The 14,941-nt window shown below is 41.8% G+C and overlaps 1 protein-coding gene across 5 annotated transcripts in view; it reads right to left on the bottom strand.

The window, feature by feature from the left end:
• The window catches only part of DGUOK (deoxyguanosine kinase), a 32,015-nt gene extending 17,074 nt beyond the window's left edge, over nucleotides 1–14,941 (bottom strand). For 2 of the 5 annotated variants that reach the window (XM_087436562.1, XM_087436559.1), the window contains exons 1-2: nucleotides 14,770–14,940; nucleotides 3,965–4,077 (exon numbers count right to left, since the gene is read on the bottom strand). In XM_087436562.1, the coding sequence (XP_087292688.1) occupies nucleotides 3,965–4,077; nucleotides 14,770–14,911 (255 nt within the window). In that variant the 5' untranslated portion in view covers nucleotides 14,912–14,940. Of the gene's footprint in view, nucleotides 1–3,964; nucleotides 4,078–14,769 lie in introns of all 5 variants that reach the window. The other 3 variants (XM_087436563.1, XM_004435518.3, XM_087436561.1) reach the window with 3 other exon arrangements.

Raw genomic sequence — 14,941 nt, forward strand, 5'->3', positions numbered from 1 at the left:
ATACATTAGAGGTAATTTCATTAAAGACAAAACAAGATAAGAGTGACTATCATCACTGCTATTATTTAGTATTGTTCTCAATCTTCTACCCTATGAAAGAAAACAAGAAAAAAGAAATGAGGTATGAATATTGGAAAATTCTTATAAACGATTAGTTAGAGAAAACTATTATTTTCTAAAACCTCAAGCAAATAAAGCAAAAAGAAAAATTAATACAAGAATTAAGTCACACAAGGCAAATACAACAACCAACTGCTTTTTTTAAAAACAGCAATACAGTCGTGCATTGCTTAATGACAGAGATACATTCTGAGAAATGTGTTTAGGTGATTTTGTTGGTGAACATCACAGAGTGCACTTACACAAACCTAGATGGTATACCCACTACACACCTAGGGTATATGGTACTAATCTTATGGGACCACCGTCGTATACGCGGTCCATTACTGATCAAAACATTGTGAGGAAGTGCATGACTGTAACCAGTTTGAAAAAGATGATGGGAAAACAGATCCCAGTCACAATAACAACAAAACATATAACATTCAGGAATAAACTAACAAGAAGACTACTGGGATAAGTAAATAACTATTTGGGGAAAATTAGACACCTAAAATTTTTAAAGTCACATAAAAAGTAAAACCAAGAGAAAGAAATGTAGGTGCATGTTTTTATAATCTTGGGCTGTGAGAGATCTTTTTAAACTTTAACATCAAAGGCAGTAACTACGAAGAAAAAGAGAGACAGATTTGACTACATAAAAACTTATAAGTATTATACTGCAAAATACATCATATATAAAGATAAAAAGATAACAAATTGGGGAAAGTATCAACAATATATGACAAAGAGTTAAGATACTTAACATACGAGTTCTTATGAAGCCATTACTAAAATTTGAAGATCTCAATAGAAAAAAAAGCAAGAGGTTTGAATAGGCAATCCATTAAAGAATAAATGGCCGATAAACATAAAAAAGATGTTCAATTCACTGGTAATCAAAGAAATGTAAAATAAAACCATACACCATTTTCTTGCCTCTCACATTAGCAAGGATGAAAAACAATAATACCCAGTATTACTGCAAGTATGAGGAAACTGGTACAACTTTTTTGAAGGAAAATTTTGAAAAATATAACAAAAGTGTCAACAAGATATATAATTTTTGGACATCAAAATTCCAGTTCTATATTAACCTAATAAAATAAAAAGGTGCACAATATTTAGCTATTAAAAAAAGATGTAGCTACAAGGATATTCATCATTCTAACACTGTTTATAATAGGGAGAAATTAGAAAACTAAATATTCAAAATAAAAGGGCCGGCCCCGTGGCTTGGCGGTTAAGTGCGCGCACTGTGCTGCCGGCGGCCCGGGTTCGGATCCCGGGTGCGCACCGACGCACCGCTCCTCTGGCCATGCTGGGGCCGCGTCCCACATACGGCAACTAGAAGGATGTGCAGCTATGACAGACAACTATCTGCTGGGGCTTTGGGGGAAAAATAAATAAATAAAAAATCTTTAAAAAAAAAAAAAGAATTTGCATTTAAAAAAAAAAAAAATTCAAAATAAAAGACTGAATAACTAAATGATAGTATTACCCGACCCACCGACCCCATAAGTCAGGCTGATTGCAGGTTTGAGGCCCACTGGCCCTGGGCTCTTCCTCGGGTCCCCTCTAATTGTGGGTTCAAGTACTACGGGAGGGAAGCAAAATTGGTAACAAAAGTATATCTATTAAGCAATATACTGCAACCATTAAAATGACATTACTAAAAAAGGAAGATCTTGTCTATCAAGTGACATGCAGATGCAGATGACAGTCACAATTTTTGTTTACAAAAGGTAAATGTATATATGTTTAATACAGTTATGTAAGCCTATGTAAATATATATATATTTTCTCTTCTGTAGAAAGAAATCTGAAAGGACAAAAATGTTAACTGTTTTACCTCTAGATAATGGGATTATGGGAATATTAGTTATCTACTGCTGCATAACAAATTCTGCCAAAATTTAGTGGCTTAAAATACATTCATTATCTTAGTTTCTGTGGGTGAGGAATTTGGGACGCAGCTTGCTGGGTGGTTCTGCCTCAGGGTTTCTCATGAGGTTTCAGTCAGGATGTTGGCTGAGGCTACAGTCATCTGAAGACTTGACTGGGGCTGAAGGATCAGCTTCCAAGAAGACTCACTCACATAGGTGTTGGCAGGAGGACTCAGTTCCTTGTTGCGCTGGCCTCTTCACAGACAGGGATGCTTCATGACATGGCAGCTGGCATCCCCAGAGCCAAAAGTGATTGAGAGGGAACAAGATGGAAGATACAATGTCTTTTATGACCTACCCTAGAAAGTCACACTCTGTTATTCCTGCTACATTCTATTCATTAGAAGCAAGTCACTAAGTCCAGGTCACACTCAAGGGGAGAATTAAGGTCTACCTCTTGAAGGAAACAGTATCAAACAATTTGTGGACATATTTTTAAATCCCCACAGCAGGTGACCTGGGGCATACTCAGAAAAAGATACAAAATTTGTTTTCTTTTTTTTTTTTTTTTTTTTTAAAGATTTTATTTATTTTATTTTTTCCCCCAAAGCCCCAGTGGATAGTTGTATGTCGTAGCTGCACATCCTTCTAGTTGCTGTATGCGGGACTCGGCCTCAGGATGAACGGAGAAGTGGTGCCTCGATGCACACCCGGGATCCGAACCCGGGCCACCAGCATCGCAGCGCGCACACTTAACCACCAAGCCACAGGGCCGGCCCCAAAATTTGTTTTCTAAATGGAAAAGTTAATTTCACAAATACTCCCACACATACTTACATATAAAGAAACAATTTAAAAAACAAATATCCTCAATAAGCATGACATGTCTGCCAAAAAAAGGTAACACTTTTCTGAGTTGGAATAACAGAAAAATGGCACCCAGAATAAGTTCTGTAATATTCTGTACCATTTAGACTATATCCAGACTGGCCAGTTGAGCTCTGAGTCCTACTCTTCATAAATTCTAAATGGAAAACTATCAAACTGGAGCTCATCACCTAGACAAAGTTACTTCAGAATGAGGAATAGTCTGGAGGAAAATGGTGTTTGGCTTCAAACAGAGAAGACTTGAGGGGGAGAAAGAGCAGGCAAATTGTTGCCTTCAACTACATGAAAGGTTGCTACGTGGAAAAGTTAAAAGACTTGGGAGGCAGAAACGGAATCAATGAGTCAAAGTCACAGGGGTGCAAAGTGGCTCATACAAGAACTTTATAACAATTAGAGTTGTTAAAAACCAGAATGAGCCACTCAGTGAATGTTCCCAGTGGCTGCAGGAGCAGTCTGTGGAGACTGAGGCATGGTGCTGCTACCTCAGCTTCCTCAAACTGGTCCTTCCCTACTCACAGTGATGTGGCTGGTGTTGAAACCAACGCTATGGCCCTTCCCAAAGCACACCTGACACTAGGGCCTAAGCCACGAGGTATGGGTGAAAGGTACAGTGCTTGGCATAGTATAGTGCCTGGCACATAGTATGTGCTTTATAAATGTTAGCTATTATTTCTACACTGACTCAAAGTGTGACAAGATGCTCCCTAAGGTCCCTTCCAATTTTAAGACTTCATAAATAGGTTAAAATCACTAGAATTAACTATTAATCCTGATGGCCAGCTTCAGTAATATACTTAAGGGTAGGAATGACAAAATTAATCTTCAAAGCCAGGATGGCTGGACATGCTTTGGGAAACCACAAAGAACAGAGGCAGTCACTTATGCAGACATGTAAAAACCACAAAAATCAAAACTAAACATATTTAAACAAGTCATATCCTCTCTGGTGTATGTGGTCTGCTTTCTGGAATGAAGGCATTTTAAGAAGGAGACTCAAACTGGGCTACTTCACCTACTCAGAGCAAATTAGATTATTACAATTAGTTTACTCACCCATGCTTGCCAACTATCCACCACAACTGAAAACTTACTTTTTGGGTGCCAACAGCCTGGATATTCTGCCATGTTGCTACAGGTTCTGTAGCTACGTGCCACTCTGGGTAAGTTTTCGTGAGTAACTTCACAAAGGTTGACTTTCCCACAGCTGCAATGCAAACAGCATGTATTGGGACACTTCCTAAATCAAGGCTGAAGGAGAAGGCTGCTACTAAACTCTGCCACAAATGTCCAACTCAAGGCAACAAGTACCAGTTTTTCCAATTTCAAAACTCAGCAGCCATATCACTGTTAGACTGACGATGGGTTAGGCCATGTTAACCAGAGTCACCATAATGAATACAGGTAACAGGGAGGAAAAATACCCTTAAAATTTGATTTGCAATTTTAACGTCCCAAACTCCCAGACGCAAAGAGTATTTAATAACAGTTGAAAATCTACTAGACTGTCAAAAGTAGAGGAAATCAGCTACTTAAGTTGTAAAGCTTGAATCATAGTTCTTTTTATTCTGTGACAGTGTAAAAACCGCAAGTTTTTCAAAACAGAAAATGAAGATTATGACTCTCATTCATTCAACAAATCTAACCGATATTCATGGAGTGCTTACTATGTGCTCAGGACTGTCTGGCACTGGGGGTACATGGTAAACAAAACAGAGGATGGATTTTTGCCCTCACAGAGCTTGTATGGGAGATAGATACTAAACAAACACACAAGTAACTAATAACAAATTAGGAAATAAAAATGCAGGATGGCTCTAATATAGCTCAGGAGGTCAGAGAAGGTTCCTCTGGAAAAAAATGGTATCTGAGGTAAGATGTGAAAGGGGAGGAGTTAGCCAGGCCAAGGGTGGGGGAAGCATAATCCAGGCAGAGGGAGCAGCATGAACAAAGGCTGGCGAAAGGGAAAGAACCTGGTGCACAACAAGATAGGAGAGAGAAGTCTGTGGCCTAGCAGAAGCCAGTGCAGCTAGAGCATGGTCAAGTGAGGGAGAAGAGTGGCTCAAGATGTGTGGAGAGGCAGGTAGGCAGGCCAGGCCAGGTCACGCAGGGCCTTGTAGCCATGGTTAAGAAGTCTGGGGCCGGCCCCGTGGCTTGGTGGGTAAGTGCGCGTGCTCTGCTGCTGGTGGCCCGGGTTCGGATCCCGGGCGCGCACTGAGGCACCGCTTCTCCGGCCACGCTGAGGCTGCGTCCCACATACAGCAACTAGAAGGATGTGCAGCTATGACATACAACTATCTACTGGGGCTTTGGGGGGAAAAGAATAAATAAATAAAATCTTTCAACAAAATAGAAAGAAGTCTGAACCTATTCTAAGGGCAATGGGTTGTCTTCTCCCATTTACACCAATGTCTGGCCCATACCTTCCTGAGCTCCAGACTCACTATCCAAGAGCCCTCCAGACATCTCCACTTAGATGTCCCACAAATCCTTCAAAGTCAATACACTCCCTGTGAGTCATCATCTTCCCCCCCCAAACTGAACTCCCCCCATATCCCAAATTTTCCCCATCTATCCTTTTCTCTCCATTCCCACCTCCACACTCAAGACCAGACTCCCATCATCTCTTGCCTCTCTGACTCCAGCCTTGCCCTCTTTAATCCATCGTTCATACTGCAGCCACACTGAACACAAAATAACAATGTTTAAAACCCTCTGACAGAGCCAGCCCTGACGGTCTAGTGGTTAAAGTTCCGTGCTCTCCGCCTCAGCAGCCTGGGTTCGTTTCCCGGTTGCGGAACACCACCACCACCCACCTGTCAGTCGCCATGCTATGGCAGTGGCTCACATAGAAAAACTAGAAGGACTTACAACTGGGATATACAACCATGCACTGGGACACTGGAGAGAAGGGAAAAAAAAGAGGAAGATTGGTAACAGATGTTGCTCAGGGTGAATCCCTGCAAAAAAACAAAAACAGAAAAAGCCCTCTGACGGATCTTTATTGCCTTCATGACAAAATCCAACCCTTTAGCATGGTCTAGAGGACACATCAAGATCTGGCCCTTGCACACACCTCTCTGGCCTTGGCTCCTTCCAGCATCCTGAGCTCCTGCTGGACCAAACACCTTGCAAGTCCAATCATGCTGTGTTCTCTCCTGTGAATGTGACTTTGCATATACTCTCCCATTTCCTGGAACACCTCCTCTCCTCAACTGGCCAACTCCTACTCAATCTTTAAGATTCTGCTCAGATGCACCTCCTGTGTGAAGCCTTTCCAGACCCTGATACTTCTAAGCTGGATCAGCCAACCCTCCTTTGTGCTTGGCCTGGCATTCTGGGTAAGACTCCATCACTGCAATTCTAATTGTGTTTCTCCAGGTAAAAGACGGGGCTCCTCCAGGGCAGGAACCAAAGCCCAGCCTAAGACTGACTGAATGAATAAAACACAATACGTTATTAATTTGAGTTCCCTCTGAAACCCACATTTGTTAAAAATCAAAAAGTGAACCTTAAGAGTGTGTTTGGAGCTCAATATCCTCTATTAGAAATGATCTTTCTCAAGTGAGTTCTACCCTTAGGAGGAATCCAAATGGAACCAAGAGAAGGAAGGGAGGCACCCTTCCAGTCAATTCTATCAGCCACTCATGGTTACCAATCGGGAGTGAAGAGATGTCTCAGCAGAAGAGCCCACACATCCAATATGTGACATTTACTACACACCACTCCAACTCTTCTCTGAACACACAGGATAAGAACAAACAACATGAATCTGTGCATTTTGTACAGTCACGCTCCTCTCTCAGTCCCCCTCCACCCAACTCATGTGTGCCTCTGCACATTTGCTCAGCCTCTGCTCTTCCCACACTTCAATGAATAAATGCCTTCCCCTGCTCTTCTAGGTCTGTGTCTAAACCCTTTTCCCTACCAAGCCTAAGGTCCCAACTCGTCCATGAAGTTCAGGACTTCTCTAGCTCACACCAAATTCCTACCACATTGGGCAGCTGAATCAAAACAAGAATTAACTGCCTATGATATGTTTAGCATTTAATTGTTGTGATTGTTTCATGAGTCTCAATTTTGGTTTCCTTACAGGATCTGAATCTCTGGGGTTGGGCCCCAGGAATCCACATTTTTAAAGTATGCCCAAAGTGATCTTGATGCATACTTATATTTGAGATTGCTATCCAGAACAGTGTGATCAAAATCAACAGAGGCGGTTTTTTAAAAATATAGGTTCCAAAACCACATATCAGACTACTAAGTAAAACCCGCTGGGCTCGTCATGAAGTAAGTACCCAACAGAGTGGCAGGAATCACAAATTGGTTGACTTTGTATATTATCAGATACCTGCCTGCCCTGAGTAGCCCCTAGTTTAAAATATTTGGCACAGATGGTCAATATTTAGATTCCAGGTTGTTGATTAAAACTAAAACATGGTCCCTGCCTATCAGCTGAAAAGCTATTTTAATTAATATGAAAAGATGAAGGTAACTGAGTTGTTTAAATGGGTGAGATTAAATGATCGTTAGAATTATTTAAATTTTTTAAAAGTTAAAAACAATCACCTACGGGCTGGCCCCGTGGCTTAGTGGTTAAGTGTGTGCGTTCCACTACTGGCGGCCCGGGCTCGGATCCCGGGCGCACACGGATGCACCGCTTCTCCAGCCATGCTGAGGCCACGTCCCACATACAGCAACTAGAAGGATGTGCAACTATGATATACAACTATCTACTGGGGCTTTGGGGGGGGGAAAAAAAAGGAGGAGGATTGGCAATAGGATGTTAGCTCAGAGCTGGTATTCCTCAGCAAAAAGAGGATTAGCATGGATGTTAGCTCAGGGCTGATCTTCCTCTCACACACACAAAAAAACCCAAAAAAACCCAATCACCTAAAAAACTATTGCAGATGGAAAGGAAGAGCCCTGAGAGTTAGGAAGTGCCAATTTCACCTCTGAGATCAGGCACTATTAGTTCATCTAAGGGCAGTCAGGAGTCTGAGAAACCAACTCATGCCACTTAAACACTCAAAACCAGGAATGCCAACAAATTAGATGTAATGGGAAATACACAGTTCCAATTACTGGAACAAACACACCAGGGCAACACCCCCACCCTGTACCCTAGTCTCCATTCCAAAACTTCTGGAAAGCCACTATAGTAGTCAGAAGTCAGCTTTAGCAAAGAATGACAGTAAATGGTGGTGGAAGGTCCTAAGGGCTGTGCCATCCATGTTGCTGTAGGGCTCGGAGCCTGGGTCATTTACCTACAGGGCACTATTTCTTAAACTGCATTCCAATGGAACTCAGATGTGCCAGGCACCACCCACAGATGTGGAATCACTATTTTAAAAAATAATTCAAAATTATATATTTATACAAAAACCAGACACAGCATAACTTTTTTTAGTGCTGTGATACCTGACCGTAATAGTTTTTTTCTGCCTGCCTGAATTTTGATTGTTGTTTTTTTTTTTTAAGACAAATGTTTCAAACTATTCCCAGGGCCTTCGTAAGAGTGGTATTGTCTGGTTCTCCACTGCTACACTGGCCTCCTCCTAGTGACCAGAACACTCACGTCCACTGAAAGCTGCTCTTCTTCACGCAACCCTGGGCAAACTGACGAATTCCTCTTTTTCTGGTCTCTATGCAGAGCACCAACCTCCTATGATATCATTAACGCAATTTAGTTAGATCCCAGCTTAACTGTTATCTTTCAATATACTTTTTAACATTATGAAATGTGGGAAGTATCAGATCTCAGATCTCACCATCAAACCTTTCTTTTGGGCCTTGGCTATCATTGTACTTTATTATATGTGCCATGACTTGTAAAAGGGTGGGAAGTACTTTCTTAGACTATATTACGTCAACATGCTGATTTTTATTAGCACCAGGATTGTCATTCCACAAGCTGGACCAAAGAGTTCTGTTGTTAATGTTCATCTTTTCCTAAGTCATGGTTTTTTCCTCCCACAAATTTTTCTACAAAATTCGAAGCTACATTATGCTAAAATCTAATAGTACGATAGTATCTGATTTAACACCCAAAATAACATATTATTTTTAATTTAATACAGTTGTATTTCATGGGAGCCTCTTAAATACACCATCACCTCCAGTACTTTCTTCTCCTGAACAAGATGAAAAACATAGGAAAAAATCCAATTCTGAAACCTTTTACCAAAAAAGCAAAGGCAGTAAATATAAAAGTCTATCTTTAAATAAAAAAATTCTTCCAAAGAAAATTTAAAGCTTTATTTTAGAAACTGCATTTGATGCTGCATTCATTCACTCACTCATTCAAGCTACTAAGTGCTAAGTACTATAACTAAAATAATGAACTAGCTGAGATCCTGCCCTCAAGGAACTTATATTCCAAGCCTGAATCTAAGTACCTAGGATCAGATAGGCTCTGAGCCTAAAAGCATTCTGGGCAAACTTAACAAAAACCACTCAGCAGGCTTAAAAGAAACTTCATATATTTTTGACCCAATTCCTTTTATTTTCTTTTCACAGAAACAATGTTTACAAAAAAAAGTTCCTCACAGCTTCTAGAGAACGATCCGAACTCATGGGTTCAGCAGGAGACCCTCACTGATGTACAATGCCCTCCTCCCCACTTTGCCCACCAATTGATTCATCCTTTCATGGTCACCTCCTCAGTGAAGCCTCCTTGAACTCTCTCCACCTCTACTTCATCCCTAGGCAGAGTTAATTACTGCCTGCTCTAGTTTACCAAGGTATTACACAGTAATTATTTGTTGACTCATCACTCTCTCTAGCTAGACTGGGAGCTTGCTTTCTGAAGACACGGACTAACCTTATTTCCTTTGTATCCTGAGTAACTAGCCAGGTACTAAGAATGGTGATGGATGGATGGAATGAGGTGAATCACAAAAACAGACTCAAATATACAATGTTTGGAATAAACAGGTCTTTTTTCCCTAGGATTTTTTGCCCAACTGTTTATACTCAATAAAAGTAAAAGATGCATATTAGTGCTGTTAAATCACTAATTTTAAATATTGGAGGAAACATGTCATTAGGGATGCTCTCCACTGTTTTATGTACAAGTCTCTAGACTGCAAAGGTGTAAAAGTTTCCTTTTCTCTGGTTGGGTCTTTAAAATCAAAGTGAGAATGGTCTGAGATGACTCACTGACAATATTTCAAACAGCACCCCTTCAATTTAGGTTTGTAATCATAAAATAACTAGCTTTAGAAGGCGATAATACACTTTAGTGATGAATACACTTAAGATAGGCTAGGTATTTTATTTTTTAGATTTTAAGGGATTCCAGGTACCAAGCTTTTGACTTGCAATCACACATGGCATATGGCTTCGTAACTCACGCTAGATGCCATTAGTTGCTACTTCACTGATTCACTTCCCTTACACATGCTACTGTCTACATCTGCAGGATCAGGTTAATAGGATTTAGAGCAGCAGGACTACAAGAAAAGCCCCTCTAAACACACCTAACTTCAGTTAGGACAGGGGTTCACCTTCCCTGCTCAGGTTTTCTGAATGGCACTCTCATTCTGATTTGTTTGGGGATGCCACCTGTGATTAGAGAACAAGCTAATTCTTGATTTGACTGGAAAAGCACTTTAATATATTTCCTTTATGGGTAGCAATGACTAACTTCCACATGGATATCACAGCATAGGATTCAAGCATCTGGTAAACAATGAATGAGTCAGGCAGGGGGTTAGGTGCTGATGATATAAAGATGAACAAGACACTAAGTGGCCAACTCAGGGAAGATGTTGAATGTGCAAACAACGTCAACAGAACTCAAGTGCTGCAGAGTTGTGGGTACAAAATGTTATGAGAGCATACAGAGGAGGCAGTGACTAATTTGGTGTGGGGAGAGTCATCAGTGTGTGTGGGGTGATGGACAGTAATAGGAGATAAAACCAGACAGAGCCAGATTAAGAACCCCAGTCCACTTCTCATTAGTCACTTTCCTTGGGCAACTGCATTCACTTCCAGGCTTCAACAACAACCCCCACAAGTCAACAACTTCCATATCTGAATTTCAGCTCCCATCTCTCTTGACTTCAAGCATGTGCCTGAGAACATCTACCTCTGTATGTCTCAGAGGTACCTCATACAAAACATCTTTCTTACCTCCCCAGACTGCCTTTTCCTTTATTCCCATATTCAGTTTTCAGAGTCAGTATCCAAATTATAAACTTCATTACCATCGTCTTATCACACCTTATCCCACTGCCTCCTTATCCCTCACCTCCAAGTGGCCACCAAGTCCTGCCAAACCTGCTTCCAAAATCTCTCTCAATCACTTCTGTGGTCCCTCCATTCCTTCCGTTCAGGCCTGCATCTTCCCTCCCTCCAACTACCACAATACCCACAAAACTAGTCTATCTACTCCAAACTTTGTTCCTATTCATTCATTCAACAAACTAGATGCAAGGCACTATGGGTACTGCAGCAAACAAGACAAGCAAAGAAAGGGCCTGCTTTGACTTTTTATTTGCTCATTCTAGCCAATTTCCTTTTTAAAATTAATCTGCTCATGGCACTCACTGGCGTCAAGTCTTCAGTAGCCTCCCACTGCCTACAGGAGAAACTCCTAGCAGGCTCACAGGCTGTGCAACATCCTACCCTTCCACCCTCTTGTTCTGCCATCATCTCACAGGCCCTTTAAACTCCAGGCACATTCAGCTACTTCCCTGGTATTAAAACTGCATCTCTCTTGAGGCTTTGGCTTGGCAAATGTTACTTCCTGTGCTTGGAACACTCTTTCCTCTTCTCCGCCTCGGGAATTCCTACCCCAGAGATTCTGAGTTTCCATGCCCAACATGGCACTCATCACATGGAACAGAAGTTATGTTTAGAAGTCTGCTTCTCCCACTTGCTTTGAGCTCCTTAAAGGACACGAGTTGTATCACATACGAGTCCATGATCATAGCAGGCACTCAGTGAGCCTCAGTTGCATGAGAAAGCAAGAAACCAAAAAAACCTGGAAAGGTTAGGAAGCAAAGGTCAGGAAAACTGAGAGAGGCAGCTCAAACCTCATCTGACGGCCAGTCCAAAGTACTTATTTTGTGAAGTACTTGGGTACCTTTCTGGGCTCTGAGGGACATGTTTCCCAAAGCACAAGAGAGAATATCTTTAAATAACACCATCAGGCAGCTAGCAGGACTCTCTCCTGATTCCTTGGATGTTTCTGATTTGGCTGGAGAAACACACACAGCTGTGGTGACTGGTCTCACTTTAAACTCACGACCACTAAGTCCAAGCGGACGTTAAACCTGCCCAGCAGGTCTACATCTCTCTTGCTTACTCTCCTCACACTCTTAGCTGATCTTTCTTTGTTTCAGTGAGAAAACGGACATAACCAAAAGACCTTCCCCAAGTTCTCACCACACCTACTTGAGTCAGTTCTCATTTATTTTGTCATTCCCCCTGTTATTAGGGATAAACTGTGCTCCAAGCTAAGGCCAACCTCTCTCCACTTGGGCAATAGATTCTATTTCTTCTTGCTTGCTTAAAATCATTCCAGCAATTCTATCCTCTCTCCTGTGTCACCATTTTTTTCTCCTCTCTATTAGACCATTTCCACACAAATATGATCTAATCCCTCTTACAAAAAGGAAAAAAATAAAAACAACCCTCTCAAACCCTCTTCCCATTTCAGCTACCTCCCCTTTCTAGGAAAACTTCCAAACAGTTGTCTTAACCCACTGTCTCCAATTCCTCACCTCCCATTCTCCTTGAACTTATACCAATCAGACCTTCACCCCTACTGCTCCTAAAAATTGTTCAAGTTCACCAAAAAGCTCCACTACTTAAGTAGCATTACATCATTCCCTCTCCCTGAACACCTTCTTCACTTGGCTTCCAGGATATCATTCTATCTTGTTTTTCTCCTATCTCAGTGGTCATTCTTTCTCAATCTCTTTTGCTGGTTCCTTCCCATCTCCCCAATCTCTTTAACATTTGCATGCCTCAAGGCTTAGTCCTTTCCATCATCATGCACAGTCTCCTGGCTTTAAATGCCATTTATATTTATAACTCCAGTCCAGGGAGACTCTGAACTCACATATCCAACTGCCTATTCAACATCTCCACTTAGATATCTAACAACCACATAAAAACTTAACACGCCTAAAACCAAAAACTTGAAACCACTCTCTGCACCCCCCCTCCCCGCCTCTGGTCTGTTTTCCCCATTCTTCTCCATTTAAGAAAATAAGAACTCCATCTTTCAAGTTGCTCAGGCCAAAATGATTGGAGTCATCACTGGCCACTCTCTCTATCTCACACTCCACATCTGTTACCAAATCCAGTTGGCCCTACCTTAAAATGTAACTAGAATCCAATCGCTTCTCACCACCTCCACTGTTACCACTCTGGTCCAACTCACAGTTAATTCATCATTGCAATAACCTCCTGACACCTTCTACTCTCAACATACCAGCCATTTTATAATCTAAGTCAAATCACGTCACTTGACTGCTCAAAAAGTTTCCCTTCTCAGAGTAAAAATCCATAATGGAATACAAAGCCTAGACAATCCGGCCACCCCTTACCTTCTGACCTCATCTCCTCCCACTCTCCTCCTTGCTCACTCTACTCCAGCCATAATGGCTTCCCTCCTGTTCCCTGAACACTCTCCATCTCAGGGCCTTTGCACTTGGTGTTCTCGCTGCCTGGAAGATTCTTCTCCCAGTTATCCACATGGTTCACTCCCTCACGTTCTTCAACTTTTTGCTCAAATGTCACCTTCTCCGTGAGGCCTGTCTTGACTACCCTATTTAAAATTGCAACTTCCCTCAATCCCTCATCCCTGAATTTTCTCCATCACACTCATTACTACCTAACACATGGTTTACTTTGCTTAATTTATGTTGTTTGTCTCTCTCTACTAGAGTTCCATGGGAGCAGAGATTTTTATTTGTTCTGTTCACTGCTGTATCCTCAGGGCCAAGAACAGCGCTGGCATATCGAAGTGGCTCAAGGGGTTATTTGTTGAAGGAATAAAATGAGAAATTCTCAGTACGCTGCTAGTATGTCTTCAATACCCAACACTTGCTAATCTCCTTTTAGGGCTCAGGACCTTAGCATCAAGGGAGAATTTAGTAACATTAAATTGAAATGTTTTGCTTTCATTCTGTTTTTGGATTACTTTTATTTAAGATACTGGGATTCTGTTTTCTCTCATCATTTTCATTTTAATACATTTTTTAAGTTTAAAAAGTGAGTTTCTTCTAAGAAAAACGTTAAGAAATTATAGTGGGACTAGCAAAGAGACACGACAAAAATAGCAAAAGTGGTATTTGAATGACTTCAGTTTAGAATCTCTCTTAGGGTAGGGTTGCCTGATTAAATACAGAACACCCAGTTAAATTTGCATTTTAGATAGTGAACGATATTTTTAGCGTATGCCCCAAATACTGCATGAGGTATTTTTAGATAGTGAATATTTTTAGTGTATGTCCCAAATATTGCATGAGACACACACTGAAAAATTACTCATTATCAGAAATCCTATTTTAAATGGGCATCCTTTTTCTTTCTCCCTCCTAAATCTGACAACCCTATCTTAGGAGAGCAAAGACATGGCACCTGATCCTCATCGCTCCCATTTCGATCCATGAGTACAAGCCAGTACAACTCTTGTTCTATCTACAGACTGCGTGGCTTTCATGCCCCAACAAATGTGTACCTGTGGGAGCGTACTGAGGCCTGACGTCCTAAAAATCAGAGCGGCAAAGGCCCACAGTGCACTTTGGGAGGGGAATGGCCCTAGCAGCTCAGAAAAGCAGCCCCGCCGCATCAGACCGGGGGATAGGGAGTTCCGGGCCTAGCTCCCTTTCCCAGCCTCTCCGGGGAGGCCAAGGCTTGGCAGCCACTTTCCGGCCCTTACCAATGTTGCCTTCGATGGAGAGCCTTCGGGGCTCGTGCCCCGCGTGCACGCCCCTAGAGAGGGGCACGCCCTCGAGTGGCCGCTGAGCCACGGAACTGGAGGGTGCTCGCAGCAGCCTTAGCAAGCGCCGGCCCGCGGCCATCCCACCCACGAATCGCGCAACAGTCACTTC

Source organism: Ceratotherium simum, chromosome 11 (genome assembly GCF_057802395.1).
Source record: "Ceratotherium simum simum isolate JZ-2026a chromosome 11, ASM5780239v1, whole genome shotgun sequence".
NCBI classification, from domain to species: domain Eukaryota; kingdom Metazoa; phylum Chordata; class Mammalia; order Perissodactyla; family Rhinocerotidae; genus Ceratotherium; species Ceratotherium simum.